Raw genomic sequence first — 13,713 nt, forward strand, 5'->3', positions numbered from 1 at the left:
CTGATCTAATGCTATCCTTCTTAGCATTGTCCTTATCGCCATTTCTCTTGTTCTTATCCCTGATGTCTCTGCGCTTGCCTCTGTTTTGATCTCTGTTAGTGTCACTCTCTCCATCCTCGATAAAGTCTCTATCCCTGTCACTGACATCACCAATATGTCTCCCGTGGTCCTCACCAGTACCCGTGTTCTTCTTTTCACCCCTGTTATTCTCCGCATACAACTCCATATCCTTGTCCTTGTTAATAATCTTGTCTTTCCAAGTCCTTGCCAATATCGTTGTCGTCGTAATCGCCAATGGGTTCTTTCTGTCCTCGGCTGTGCTATTATTGTGATCACTATTTACATTGTCGTCGGAGAAACTGACCAGTGCTTCAGTGTCTTGGATTAGTAACAGGACGTGTGCTCTCCTGTATACAGGGATCCTATCTATGTAAGCTGGGCGCACCCAAATTCGGGTGATACTCTGAAGAAAAATGGTAGAAGTAAACCTTCTTTGATTAACAGCAAACGATGGTTTCAGTAGTTCAGTCAGTGGTCGTTACTGACTGTAGTTTAAGAAATCTACCAACCACAGTGGTTCTTGCCAAGCTTACGCAAACACACTGACACGTGTTAATTTGCAGACCAAACTGCCAACAACAAAGGTGTGTCAACTTGTGAACGGCAAAACCATTGGTGCACTCAAACCGACATCTCTGTTCAGTATAGGATCTAATGGAACAAATCAATTCATATTGCCAATAATGTTAACGTTTACTAATAAAACTGATAAAAGCAGCGTATGAACATACCCAGGATATACAGCAATAAAAAGTGTGACACCTCACATCTAATCTACCTGCAAGATAATGGGGGATAAACTACAAAAGAAAGTAAAGTTTGTTTTATTTAACGACGCCACTAGAGCACACTGACTTTTTATCTTATCGTCGGCTATTGGACGTCAAACATATGGTCATTCTGACACTGTTTTATAGAGGAAACCCGCTTTCGCCACATAGGCTACTCTTTTACGACAGGCAGCAAAGGATCTTTTATTTGCGCTTCCCACAGGCAGGATAGCACAAACCATGACCTTTGTTGAACCAGTTATAGATCACTGGTCAGTGCAAGTGGTTTGGAGTCGGTATCTGGATTAAAAGTCCCATGCCTCGACTGGGATCCGAACCCAGTACCAACCAGCCCGTAGACCGATGGCCTAACTACGACGCCACCGAGGCCGGTAACTACAAAAGAAAGAAATGTTTTATTTAACGACGGTCTCAACACATTTTATTTATGGTTATACGGTTATACGGACCACACAGATTTTGAGAGGAAACCCGCTGTCGCCACTACATGGGCTACTCTTTCCGATTTGAAGCAAGGGATCTTTTATTTGCGCTTCCCACAGGCAGGATAGCACAAACCATGGCCTTTGTTGAACCAGTTATGGATCACTGGTCGGTGCAAGTGGTTTACACCTACCCATTGAGCCTTGCGGAGCACTCACTCAGAGTTTGGAGTCGGTATCTGGATTAAAAATCCCATGCCTCGACTGGGATCCGAACCCAGTACCTACCAGCCTGTTGACCGATGGCCTAACCACGACGCCACCGAGGCCCGTAACTACAAAAGAAGACAAATTATGTCAGAAAGCCTTTTGAAACATATTTGCCACTTGGTACATTTTGGTCTTCAACAGACCCCTCAGCACAACGGTTTGTTTTTGTGTCTAACATGGTTATTTCGACACTAGGTTGATAGTGTGTGTGTGTTTGTGTGTGTGTGTGTGTGTGTGTGTGTGTGTGTGTGTGTGTGTGTGTGTGTGTGTTGTGTGTGTGTGTGAGAGAGAGAGAGAGAGAGAGAGAGAGAGAGAGAGAGAGAGAGAGAGAGAGAGAGAGAGAGAGAGAGAGAGAGAGAGAGAGAGAGAGACAGAGACAGAGACAGAGACAGGCAGCCAGACAGACACATAGACGTACGGGCAGGCCGGTGTTTGTCGGAATTAAACGAAAATGACGGAATCTGGATAACAACATTTATTCATGGCCCGATCACATTGGCCCGAATGCCATTCCGTTTGTTTTCCGAATAGGAATTTGGGTGTTCGGGGAGCGAACGGATCATATTCGGGAAGCATTCGGTGTGTTCTAGGAGCATACTGGCTGTTCGGCTCCGTACGGATGCATACGGAACGGCATTCGGTAGCTCTAAAAATGTGTTGTGCATGTTCAAAATAATTTTCATCGACCATCCGAATGTGGCGTCAATGTGTATTCGGGAAGTATTCGGGAAGCATTCTAGGAGCATACGGCATGTACGGAAAACGTTCGGGAAGCATGCGTCTAGTTCTTGGTGCATTCGGAATGAAAATTTGGAGGTGCTGGGTTCCGTATGCTTTCGGAACACCCCGAATGGACCTAGAACATGACGAATGCTTTCCGAACGTTTTCAGTATCCTTTCCGGATTTTTTTTCATTTATGCCGCCGAATGTATAACGAATAGCCAGAACCCTTCCAGTATTCTTTCCGAACATTTTCCGAACTGTTCGTACACTTCCAGAATGCATAGTATGTTCCGTACGCTTTCCGAACACCCCGAATGGAAATAGAACATGACGAACCCTTTCCGAACGATTTCCGAATGCGTGCGGAAAGCATGCGGAAAGAGTTCGGTCCATTCTAGATCGATTTGCCGTGTTCTGAAAGCATTCGGAAAGCATTGGGAAAGCGTTCGGAAAGGAAACCTTTCGAAGTCAACATGCGGGAAGTATTCGGTCTATTCGGAAAGCATTCTGAAACCATACGGAAAACATTCGGAAAACAAACGGAAAGCATTCGGTGATACATTGGGGAAAATACATTCGGAGGGACATTCGGCCAGTTTAAAAAATCACACCACTTTCGTATACGGAAAACAAACGGAAGCTCATTCGGGTCAGTGTGATCGCCCCATCATGTTAGCATTACTGCCAAACTGCTATATGGGGTTGCAAACGTATTACTACGCATTTTACATGGACTACAACTAATGTTGAGGGTAAAATGATGAAAATACACACTGTTTAACGGCGTAGTGTATTAGCGCGAACTCGTTCATTCATAAGTGTGTGAAGCGGTTCTGTGATTCATACTTGATTGAACGTCAAAAATTAATTAGCACTTTCTGTTATATAATTTCAAGTGAATAATAATTTCATTAATATGAAAGTCTATGAAATAATAATCGAATTATTCTTTCTTCAGAAAAATATCTATGGGGGTAAGGCGAATCCCCTTTCTGTAGATAGGTGTTTCCTTCAGTAGCCAACTGAGATAATTTTCTCATCATTTCAGGTATTAATACAAACAATTAATAATTTCCAATAAGAAAATCAACTAAAATTATCTACTTTGTTTTCTAAGCATTGCCGAAAGTAACTTGCAAATTGAGATTCATCCAGTAACTGTTACGAACGTCGTTTTTTTTTTAAGGCACATGTACGCCATCGAACTTAAGGCTGTTGGGTTGTGGGTTCAAATCCCAGTACCTGCTTCCACCCAGAGCGCATTAACAACTCAGTGAGTAGGTGCAAGCCCACTTGTCTCTCACTAACCAGTTCTCATTCTCAGTTAACAAAGGCACCAGGTTGCTGAGGTGTATGCCCAGTTGGCGTGCTTGAATCTTCATGCTAGCGTCAGACTACCAACTGCCAGCACAAAGTTGTCAAACTTTCTACTGCCACGATTTCTATGACTGTCCAGTTGTTAGATTAAGCGCTCTTACAACGTCACAAACGATGCGTGATGTACAAACTAAAACAAAAACCCTGCTATCGACCTTCTTGACATTACAACTACTGCTGAAGTAAATCCTCATCATACACGTAATGCAGACCATCTGCACACATATTTTTTATAGAACAAAACTGTTTTCAAATTCTTTCTTTCCGTCCGCCCTTAAACTATGGAACAACACGTTAGCTGACATTAGGCAGTCTTCATTACTAAATGGATCGGCCTCGGTGGCGTCGTGGTTAGGCCATCGGTCTACAGGTTGGTAGGTACTGGGTTCGGATACCAGTCGAGGCATGGAATTGTTAATCCAGATACCCGACTTCAAACCCTGAGTGAGTGCTCCGCAAGGCTCAATGGGTAGGTGTAAACCACTTGCACTGACAGTGATCCATAACTGGTTCAACAAAGGCCATGGTTTGTGCTATCCTACCTGTGGGAAGCGCAAATAAAAGATCCCTTGCTGCTAATCGGAAAGAGTAGCCCATGTAGTGGCGACAGCGGATTTCCTCTCAAAATCTGTGTTGTCCTTAACCATATGTCTGACGCCATATCACTGTAAGTAAAATGTGTTGAGTGCGTCGTTAAATAAAACATTTCTTTCTTTCTTTATTCACTAAATGGATTTAACATTCAAATTAAGAGATTTGATCCGATTATACCATTTTACTTTTATAATGGCTATAGAATGCAGCAGATATTACTTAATCGACTCCGTTTGGGTAATAGAAACTTAAATGGTCATAAATTCTCACATACGTAAGTGGCAATGCATCTATTGCTTGCAGGCACCTAACTGAATTCTTCCCCGGAGCAGACTTCTGGCTAACCAGAGGTCGGCCCCGGGACAGACATGCTCAAAGCTCTAGTGGCACATGAGCATGTAAATAGTATACCCGAACCCGAACCCGAACTTAAATGAAGACGCTGAACACTTCTTACATTTTTGTCCACTATATAACGTAGTTCGAAATAGTTTAAACAATATTTATACCATTTGTTTCTGGTGGGATTGGTCGACAGGCTATAAGCTTATATTAGGACCGTTTCCTCCTTTTTATTTTACAAACAAGCTGTGACAAGATGACAGACTAAGTACCTATAATAACTAACAATAATAAAACATAATAATAGATAATTAACATAAAAGTGAGCTACAGAAAGGAAAATACGTACAGAGAAATACGACAGGTAGAGAAATGAAAACGTGCTATTACGTTTCAAAACGTTTAGTGCTAACAATAAAGTCATGAACGGATTCAAAAGATATCTATATTTTCCTGAGTAGTTGAGTGTAGATCGCCAAATAATAAAATGTTATGATTATTAGTTCAAAATACCTATTTGTCAGCGGATTACCATAATATTAATAGAGGATATTTCATGTTTTTTTGTCAAATATGATTTATATCTCATCGAGTGAAGTTTGCAATCATATCTCACGAATCGCGCTTACGTGACGAGTGGTTTATGATTGCAAACTTCACGAGATATAAATCATATTTAACAAAAAACATGAACTTATCTATTTATTATATAACTTATTTTAACTTAACTTTATTTTTAAAATGCCAGCAGCAAAATAGTTCCGGCTTTATAGTGAAAATTTCATTCTAAAAGGTGTTATCGTCACTGAGTGACTGATAACACTTTTATTTCACTGATATTTTAAGATATTTCATTAAATGTTATATAATAAATTGTAATATTTTAATATTTGGTTACCAAAACCGTAGTCTCCTAGAAAATAATGCTATATTCAAATATATCCAGAACTTCATAATAAATAGCAAACGTTTTGAGATTACTTAACCAGTCACGTTTGTTTTCTCTTTTCTGACATCTAATTCTAAATAATGTGAAATGCTTAAAGGTAATAACCTTTTCATCCTCTTTACCTTTTCATCCTTCTATTTGGAAATTTGTTATAGTCATTATGTTTTATTTTATTGCTTGTAAAATATTCATATTGTAACATGTTGCGAGAGGCCTTAATAATTATAGGCTAACGCCTGTTGGCCAATCTCCAGACCGAAAAAAGAACGGCAATAAATATTGTTTAAACCAAACTCGATTCTCGTCATGTAACCCATTGTTGTTAATCGGTAGTCTAAGTCGGGAGTTGGGGAAATTACCACACAACCGTCGATTTGGCCAACTTCCTACTAGCAGTTGGTAGTCTGAGTTAAAATAGAAAGCACGACAATAAACATAAACGAAATGAAACGACGTGTCAGAATTACCAAATGTTTGACATATTGATTAATTAATTAATTTATGTGCTATTTTCATCTCGTTAAACAAAACAAAAACAATATTGGGTGCATATATTATTATATTGTTTCGCTAAGCTTGTTAGTGAAAGCAATATAAGAATTGAATTGAATACCCATGATTGAACTGTTAATTAACGGGATTAACCAGTGTCATTGTCTGAAACCTATCTGTTAACACAATAACCAGACCGAGGCCTGCTGACACGGGAGGTGACTTCGATTGAGTTAATCATGACGACCTTGAATCATCGTCACAGTTAGTTATATAGATGAATTGTGTTAAACCTCAAATATGCCAAGGCATGTTTAAAGAAAACTGGATACTAGTTACTATATAAGTAGGAGGGATCCTTATCCTGATCACAAAACCTTGTTACAAGTGTTTGCCAGAGCTTAGTTGATTTTGTTTTAACGTCTTAATTATATGCAGGTTTAATATACACAGTCCATAGACAATACTACAAACATGGATCAGAATTATAAATTCGCCGTCCGCCATGTGAAAGAGTCCACAGAAAGTGATGAAGCAGTACAGACGAATCGATTGATTCATCGCAGCTATACTGATGGTTAGTACATATTTTAATAATTTCTAGACATAATTGTTTCTACTCTTCTGTCGTTCCTGCCAGTGTACCACCGCTGGTATATCAAATGTCATGGTAAGTGCTATCCTGTCTGTGTGATGGTGCATATAAAAGATACCCTTGCTACTAATGGGAAACTGTAGCAGATTTCCTTTCTTAGACTATGTCAAAATTACCAAATGTTTGACATCCTATAGCCGATGATTAATACATCAATGTGCGGCCGTTAGTGGTATCGTTAAACAAAACAAACTGTAGTCTTCTATTACGCTGTCGTTTACGAGTATGTGGTAGTTTTACAGTTTTGAGTTGTATTTCTGGATATAACGAAATAATTTTGACTAATAAAATTGTGTAACAACTAGTATTACATATTAGATATATTTTCTTGCTTAGGCTATCAGTTTCTTTATATGCATCGTGTTTCTGATCATAATTATATTTGTAAGCAGCCTACACAGAATTTGGTATTCCAATACTTTCGTAAGTACGAAAAGGTACATTAGTATATTAGGAAATAAAATTAATTTTGACTTGGTGCAAACACTAGGACGATCAGAACAACCACTAATACATGTGTTTTAGTTTAGAAAAATATATTTAATATGTAATTATAGTTGTTAAAAAATCTTTGTTGGTCGACACAGTCTTAACAATCACCGAAAACTTGAGATACATGTAGTCCCTTTAATTATTTCCATATTCTAGTCATAAGAAATAATTTGATTTAATCTAGTTTTTAATTGCATATGTTATTTGTATTGTGTATTTGCCAGTTTCACAATCACTCCCCAACAATATACTGCACATACTATATATAGACGTATTGAATTTATTAAGTATGCCAATGAACTTTTTAAAAAACCAACCTTGACTCACGTGACTATTTCTTAATTAATTTCAACTTATCTCCGTGCTTATATCCATTTACGGTTCGAGCACGCTGTCTTGGACACACCTCAGCTATCTGGGCTGTCTGTCCAGGACAGAGGGTTAGTTGTTAGTTGTTAATTATTAGTGGTTAGTAAGATAGAAAAAGGTGTAGTGGTCTTACACCTACCCATTGAGTCATTAAAACTCGCTCTGGGTGGGAGCCGGTAACTGGCTACGAACCCAGTACCTACCAGCGTTATGTCCGATGGCTTAACTACGACGCCATCGAGGCCGGTTCTATTTCTTGGAGTATAATCACCAACCAATTTATCCTGGATTCCCAAACCAAAATGTGTAAATGGTCATAATATAATAATACTGTAATGTACTAGCCCGTGCTTTACTAGCCCGTGTTGAACGAACAGTGTCTGACGTACATAATTAGTAAATATAATATACTCGTAATAATAACGCTCTTTGAAATGGAATAAAAGCAGTAAAACTGAAAATGAAGGTGATATTTTTATGTTTAAATTAAATCGATAAATAAAATTTCGCCTATTTTGACCACACGTCTTCTCTTTCTCCTGGGAAGGGAGAAGTTACTTCTCCTACTTTCTCAATTTTAGATTAAGGGGCTGTGTTTTGCAGGTTTAATCTTTCCATACAATTTCTGAAAGAAAAGAATATATTGTGTTGTGTAAATACCCAAATTTAATTCTCAGACTCTCATATATATCTAAATATTGCAATACATGTGTTAACAATATATAAATATTTTTTAAAACGGAAAAAAGAAAAGAAAAAGCATCCTGTTTTAACTTGCATACTTATTTTCTTAAAAAGCAATTTGTAGTATAAAAAAATTATGGAAAAGTAATGAATGTAAGATGACACATGCCATAGCGGAGTCCAATTAATTTAAACTATATTTGTATTAATTCCGTATACTAAAGATAATTTTGTAACATTATATCAAATAAGTTATATTTCTTTTCTTCCTTCCAGTTCCCTTCTTTGTTACATTTTATTTTGTAAAATATTCATATTGTAAAATGTTGGTGGACAATATAGGCTAACAAAAATATTGTTTAAACCAAGTTTTATTGCAACTGGTTTTTAAAATCGCTGTATTTGGATCACGTATTGATGGAATTGCCCAGCTTTATTCTGTATTTCATAACTTTTCATTTCATTTCAACTTATTTTTGTGCTTATATTCAATTACGGTTCAAGTACGCTGTTCTGGGCACACATCTCAGCTATCTGGGATGTCTCTCCAGGACAGTGTGTTAGTGAGAGAGAAGAGGGTGTAGTGATCTTACACCTACCCATTGAGTCGTTAAAACTCGCTGTGGGTGGGAGCCGGTACCGGGCTTCGAACCCTATACCTACCAGCCTTATGTCCGATGGCTCAACCACGACACCACCGAGGCCGGTATAACTTTTCAAATCGTTGATGCTGTACATGATTCAATATATATTGAATTTGTTTCTGTTCTTATTACAGTTATATCAACTAGTGATCTGTTATCAGTGAAAGATATTTCATCTCTTAAGTTTGGAAGCAGAAATGACGTGTTCGTCGACGGAAGTGACGATGATGCTATCATGGTGGACGAACCCAGCTCTTTGTGCCACACCCTCGAGTACATCATGTGCGTCCCGGAAATGTGTGACGTCATCTTCCTGGTAGGCAAAAAGCAGATGCCTATATATGGACTGAGAGCAGTTTTGTCTGCTAGAAGCAGGTAAATATGATTGAATTCTCAAATTATATTTAGTATACAGTTTCCATCTAAGTCAGTCTCTCTCTCTCTCTCTCTCTCTCTCTCTCTCTCTCTCTCTCTCTCTCTCTCTCTCTCTCTCTCTCTCTCTCTCTCTCTCTCTCTCTCTCTCTCTGTGTGTTTGTGTGAAATTGACATCTTCTTGTAAATGACTCGAGTAATAAAAATATATAACAAAAAAAAACCCATGAAAAACAAAGACAATCCTTAACTCTACATTGTAAAACTACAAACTACAGAACTGTAGCATTTTCAATAGTTTTATTAATCTAATTTTGTCATAAATATTATATCTGTCATAATTACGGTCTTTACTTCGAAATACAATATTAAATCGTTTTTATTTATCTTAACACAAATATTCTTACACAGACTATTTTTAATTGATTATATTTTCAGTGTTTTGTATACATTGCTACAAAACAGCCAGAGAAAGCGAGAACGGGAAATTCAGAGAGAAAAGAGATCGGAGAAGATGCTGCGGTTTTTTCCATTCCGGAATAAACAGCGGAACTTCCCGAAACCAAAACCCGGTCACCAGAGCACGCCGCAAAAGATTACCGTTCCTGTTGTCAACTATGACGTAAATGTCTTCAGGAAGTTCAATTCGTTCCTTCATCTTGGTCATGTGACACTCACTGAAGACACCTTAATTGGTGAGTACTCTGGGGTTTTTGTGGGGTTTTTTTTTTAGGGGGAGTCACAATTTTTACCGCTTACAATTAATGCTTATCTATGTCCCTGTGTAGAGAAAAACTCGGTTAAGGCGGGAAGATACTGGGTTCGCACCCCGGTACCGGCTCCCATCCAGGAAGAGTTTAATAACTCGGTGAGTAGGTGCCAGTCCACTATACCGACTTCTCTCTCACTATCCCACTGGCAGCGTGCTTGAACCTTAATTGGATAGGCCTATAATCACGAACATTACTATAAATGAAACGAAATGTTTGTTTCTGACGTTGTTTAACACTTACTGTTGGTGCTTATCTATAGCCATGTTTATAGGATGACATAGTTTTTAACTGACCTCGATTGAGGTTGGAACGTATTGGGTTCGCACCCCGGTGTGATCTGAGTGATCGCGTTTAGTGGTTCAGTGGGCAGGTGTAGGACCACTGCACTGATCTCTCTCTCACTGACCACTCATAAATAACCATTAACCCTCTGTCCTGGGAAGAAAATCCAGAACAGCGTGTTTTAATGCTATTTGGATGTAAGGAAGATCCTACAAAGATTTGTGTTAACAGTCTCGACCTTGTCAAACAATTTTACAGTGATTGCGATAATTGTTCTGTTTCCGTTTGTATGCTTATATCCTATAAGTTTCAAGCACGCTGTGCTGGACTATCTGAGCTGTCTGTCCAGGACAACGTGTTAGTGGTTAGTTATTAGTGGCTAGTGGGAGAGAAGTCGGTGTAGTGGTCTTGCACGTGCCCACCGAGTCGCTTTGGATACCTACCTGCCTTATATCCGGTGGTTTAACCACAACACCCCAGAGTCCATAACTATTTAGTCATTGAGATCATATTTATACATGCCTGATATTAAATGTAAATGCAAAGTATTCATTCATTTATTCATTCCATTCATTCATTCATTCATTCATTCTCATTCATTCATTCATTCATTCATTTTGTCCACAGGATTACTTTGTGCTGCCGCTGAATTTGCTGTCGAAGATCTTGCTGGGGCATGCTGGGAGTTTCTGAACAAATGTGCGTCTATTGGAGATCTGTCGACGATATTACAGTCTGCACGACGATACAGATTCCATCCACACTACTTTGAAATTCAGACGAAGGTAACAGTTCTTTGATTATGCTGCCATAAAAGAACTGTTTTCTATGGTTCAAATTTAATAATAAGTCATGTAGGTTTAGAGGGTGTCTCTCGTTTAGTTTGTATCTGAATCTCTCTCTCTCTCTCTCTCTCTCTCTCTCTCTCTCTCTCTCTCTCTCTCTCTCTCTCTCTCTCTCTCTCTCTCTCTCTCTCGATCGATCGATCTGTTTCGCGCTCTCTCGGTCTTTTTGTATGCCTATCTGCCTTTGTTTTCTCTGTCTCTGTCTCTCTCTCTCTCTCTCTCTCTCTCTCTCTCTCTCTCTCTCTCTCTCTCTCTCTGTGTCTCGGTGTGTGTGTGTGTCTCTCTCTATGTGTGTGTGTCTCTCTCTCTCTCTCTCTCTCTCTCTCTCTCTCTCTCTCTCTCTCTCTCTCTCTCTCTCGATCTGTTTCGCGCTCTCTCGGTATGTTTGTATGCCTATCTGCCTTTGTTTTCTCTCTATCTCTCTCTCTCTCTCTTTCTTTCTCTCTCTCTCTCTCTCTCTCTTTCTGTGTGTGTGTGTGTGTCTCTCTCTCTCTCTTTCTCTCTCATCTCTCTCTATCCGTCTCTCTATCTCTGTTTCTTCCCCCGTATCCTTCTGTCTCCTTCTCTCTCTCTCTCTCTCTCTCTCTCTCTCTCTCTCTCTCTCTCTCTCTCTCTCTCTCTCTCTCTCTCTCTCTCTCTCTTGTCTAAACGTTTTTTGTCCTACTCCATATAAATCGTGCTACACATCTGGGACCAATTTTACAAAACAAAGTGGTAAAACTAATAGTGCCTGTAACCATAAATCTAGGACTAAACTACCAGTACTGGAGCCAGGTCGATTTGTGTATGTCGTAGAGTCAGGAAGTTTTCAACACTGATTCTGGTGTTATTTTCAGCATTATCACATATTCAAAACACAATTACCTTCATTTGACCGTGAAAATGTAGGTCAAATTGAACAAGTATGACAATCAAGTAAAAGTCAAATAAAAGTCAATGGAACGTTGGATGTTAAGCGTCATGAAAATATTCTTAAAGAGTTTAATCTCTCTTTTAACTGAAATTTGATGTGTGTCCCGTTGACTGTTGTTTTGGTATAGCAGCAGATTGACAAAACATTGTCTTTGACGTACCATTAAAATAATGCAGATACCCAGTTAACGTACATGTTTAGGCAAGTAAGAGTTGTAGATATGGAATCTACACATATATGTACATAAGAATCTATGTTGAAACCTTCCTGATTCTACGACATAGAAACATCGACCTGGCTCCTGGAAAATACAGTTCCTATTACCACTGACGGTACGACTAATATAGTTCAAAGTACACATATTTCATTTTCATTCGTCCTTACAAGGACTTAGCCCAGAGGTAAAGCGCTCTGTCGGTCTAGGATCGATCCCTGTCGGTGGTGGACCCATTGGGTTATTTTTTTTTTTCGAGTCAGTGCACCGCGACTGGTATATCAAAGGCCGCGGTATGTGCTATCGTGCCTGTGAGATGGTGCAAATAAAATATTGTGCTCGCTTGGATTGATCCAAGTCGGTGGGCCCATTGGACTAATTCTCGTTCCAGCACCACGACTGGTATACCAAAGACCGTGGTATGTGCTATCCTGTCTATGGGATGGTGGATAAAAAAGATCCCTTCCACTAATTGAGAACTAGCGAGTTTCCTCTCGAAGACTATATGTCAAAATTACCAAATGTTTCACATCCATTACCGGTAAATCCATGTGAACTAGTGGTGTCGTTAAACGAAATAAAGCTTTGTTAAAAGTGTTTTATTTATATACATTATTTTTTTCAGATACAGGAGATGTCAAGTTGATAAAACTGCAACTCGTTCAAGATTCGTTATTGGAAATAATGCCAACTTCTGTGTTCTGACAGGACACAAATACGTTCAACAACACCGGACAACGCTAACGCTCGCTGGACTGGTTCCTGGTGAGGTAATTCGGTTTAACGTGAAGCGCATAAACCATTCTATCCAAAATTTCTTTCTGCTCGGTCTGACTGAACGCAGACTATTCCGGGACTACGACTGATGTGGTCCACTTTTCTTCTAGTGGCGTGACTTAGGCTGCCGGGTGGGAGGGAGGGGGGGGGGGGGAGTTTGGGGGCTCGGAGGATTCGTTCCAACCCCAAGTTGAGGCTAAAACAATGTTTTTAATGGTGTAATATTAGGCTATAATTCTTATTGGTGTCCAGGGAAAGTGTACACAAAAGGGTCCGCTAGATTCATATTCGACCCTCCCCCCGCCCCCCCCCCCCCCCCATACACACACACCACAAGACCAGACCATATTACGTCTCTGTTATCTCAGAATCTACGTCAGTATTCGAGATATTCACAAAACGATTTGAGTTTGATAACTGAGCAAGACATCCTTCAACCGAATGATTGCGAAAGACACAGCGGCCAGTTACAAGTTACAGACTTTTATAAATCAAATGTGATCAATGCATGCAAAAGACAGTGGTTCTAAATTATATTATAAGTGTGCATGAAACAGAAATTAAAACTGATACCCAAACTCGTTTTGTTGTTGTTTTTTTGTTGTGTTTTTTTGTTGTGATTTTTTTTTTTTTTTTTGAGGGGTGGGGGTGGGGTGTGTGGGATGGTGGAGG

The 13,713-nt window shown here is 39.3% G+C and overlaps 1 protein-coding gene across 1 annotated transcript; it reads left to right on the forward strand.

The window, feature by feature from the left end:
* Window positions 1-6,495: 6,495 nt before the first annotated feature.
* Window positions 6,496-12,910, forward strand: LOC121369908 (serine-enriched protein-like). The gene is made up of 5 exons (XM_041494990.1): window positions 6,496-6,598; window positions 9,000-9,240; window positions 9,676-9,932; window positions 10,920-11,077; window positions 12,890-12,910. Exons 1-5 carry the CDS (start codon window positions 6,496-6,498, stop codon window positions 12,908-12,910), a joined length of 780 nt encoding a protein of 259 aa, XP_041350924.1.
* The last annotated feature ends 803 nt before the right edge of the window (window positions 12,911-13,713 follow it).

This window comes from Gigantopelta aegis, chromosome 1, assembly GCF_016097555.1.
Source record: "Gigantopelta aegis isolate Gae_Host chromosome 1, Gae_host_genome, whole genome shotgun sequence".
NCBI classification, from domain to species: domain Eukaryota; kingdom Metazoa; phylum Mollusca; class Gastropoda; order Neomphalida; family Peltospiridae; genus Gigantopelta; species Gigantopelta aegis.

What these genes read in the sequence shown, in the direction of transcription:
- LOC121369908 (XM_041494990.1), top strand. Translation starts at nt 6,496, where the DNA reads ATGGATCAGAATTATAAATTCGCCGTCCGCCATGTGAAAGAGTCCACA. An exon ending in GTTTTGTCTGCTAGAAGCAG is followed by an intron (nt 9,241 to 9,675) that starts GTAAATATGATT and finishes TTATATTTTCAG; the next exon opens with TGTTTTGTATACATTGCTAC. An exon ending in CACTGAAGACACCTTAATTG is followed by an intron (nt 9,933 to 10,919) that starts GTGAGTACTCTG and finishes TTTTGTCCACAG; the next exon opens with GATTACTTTGTGCTGCCGCT.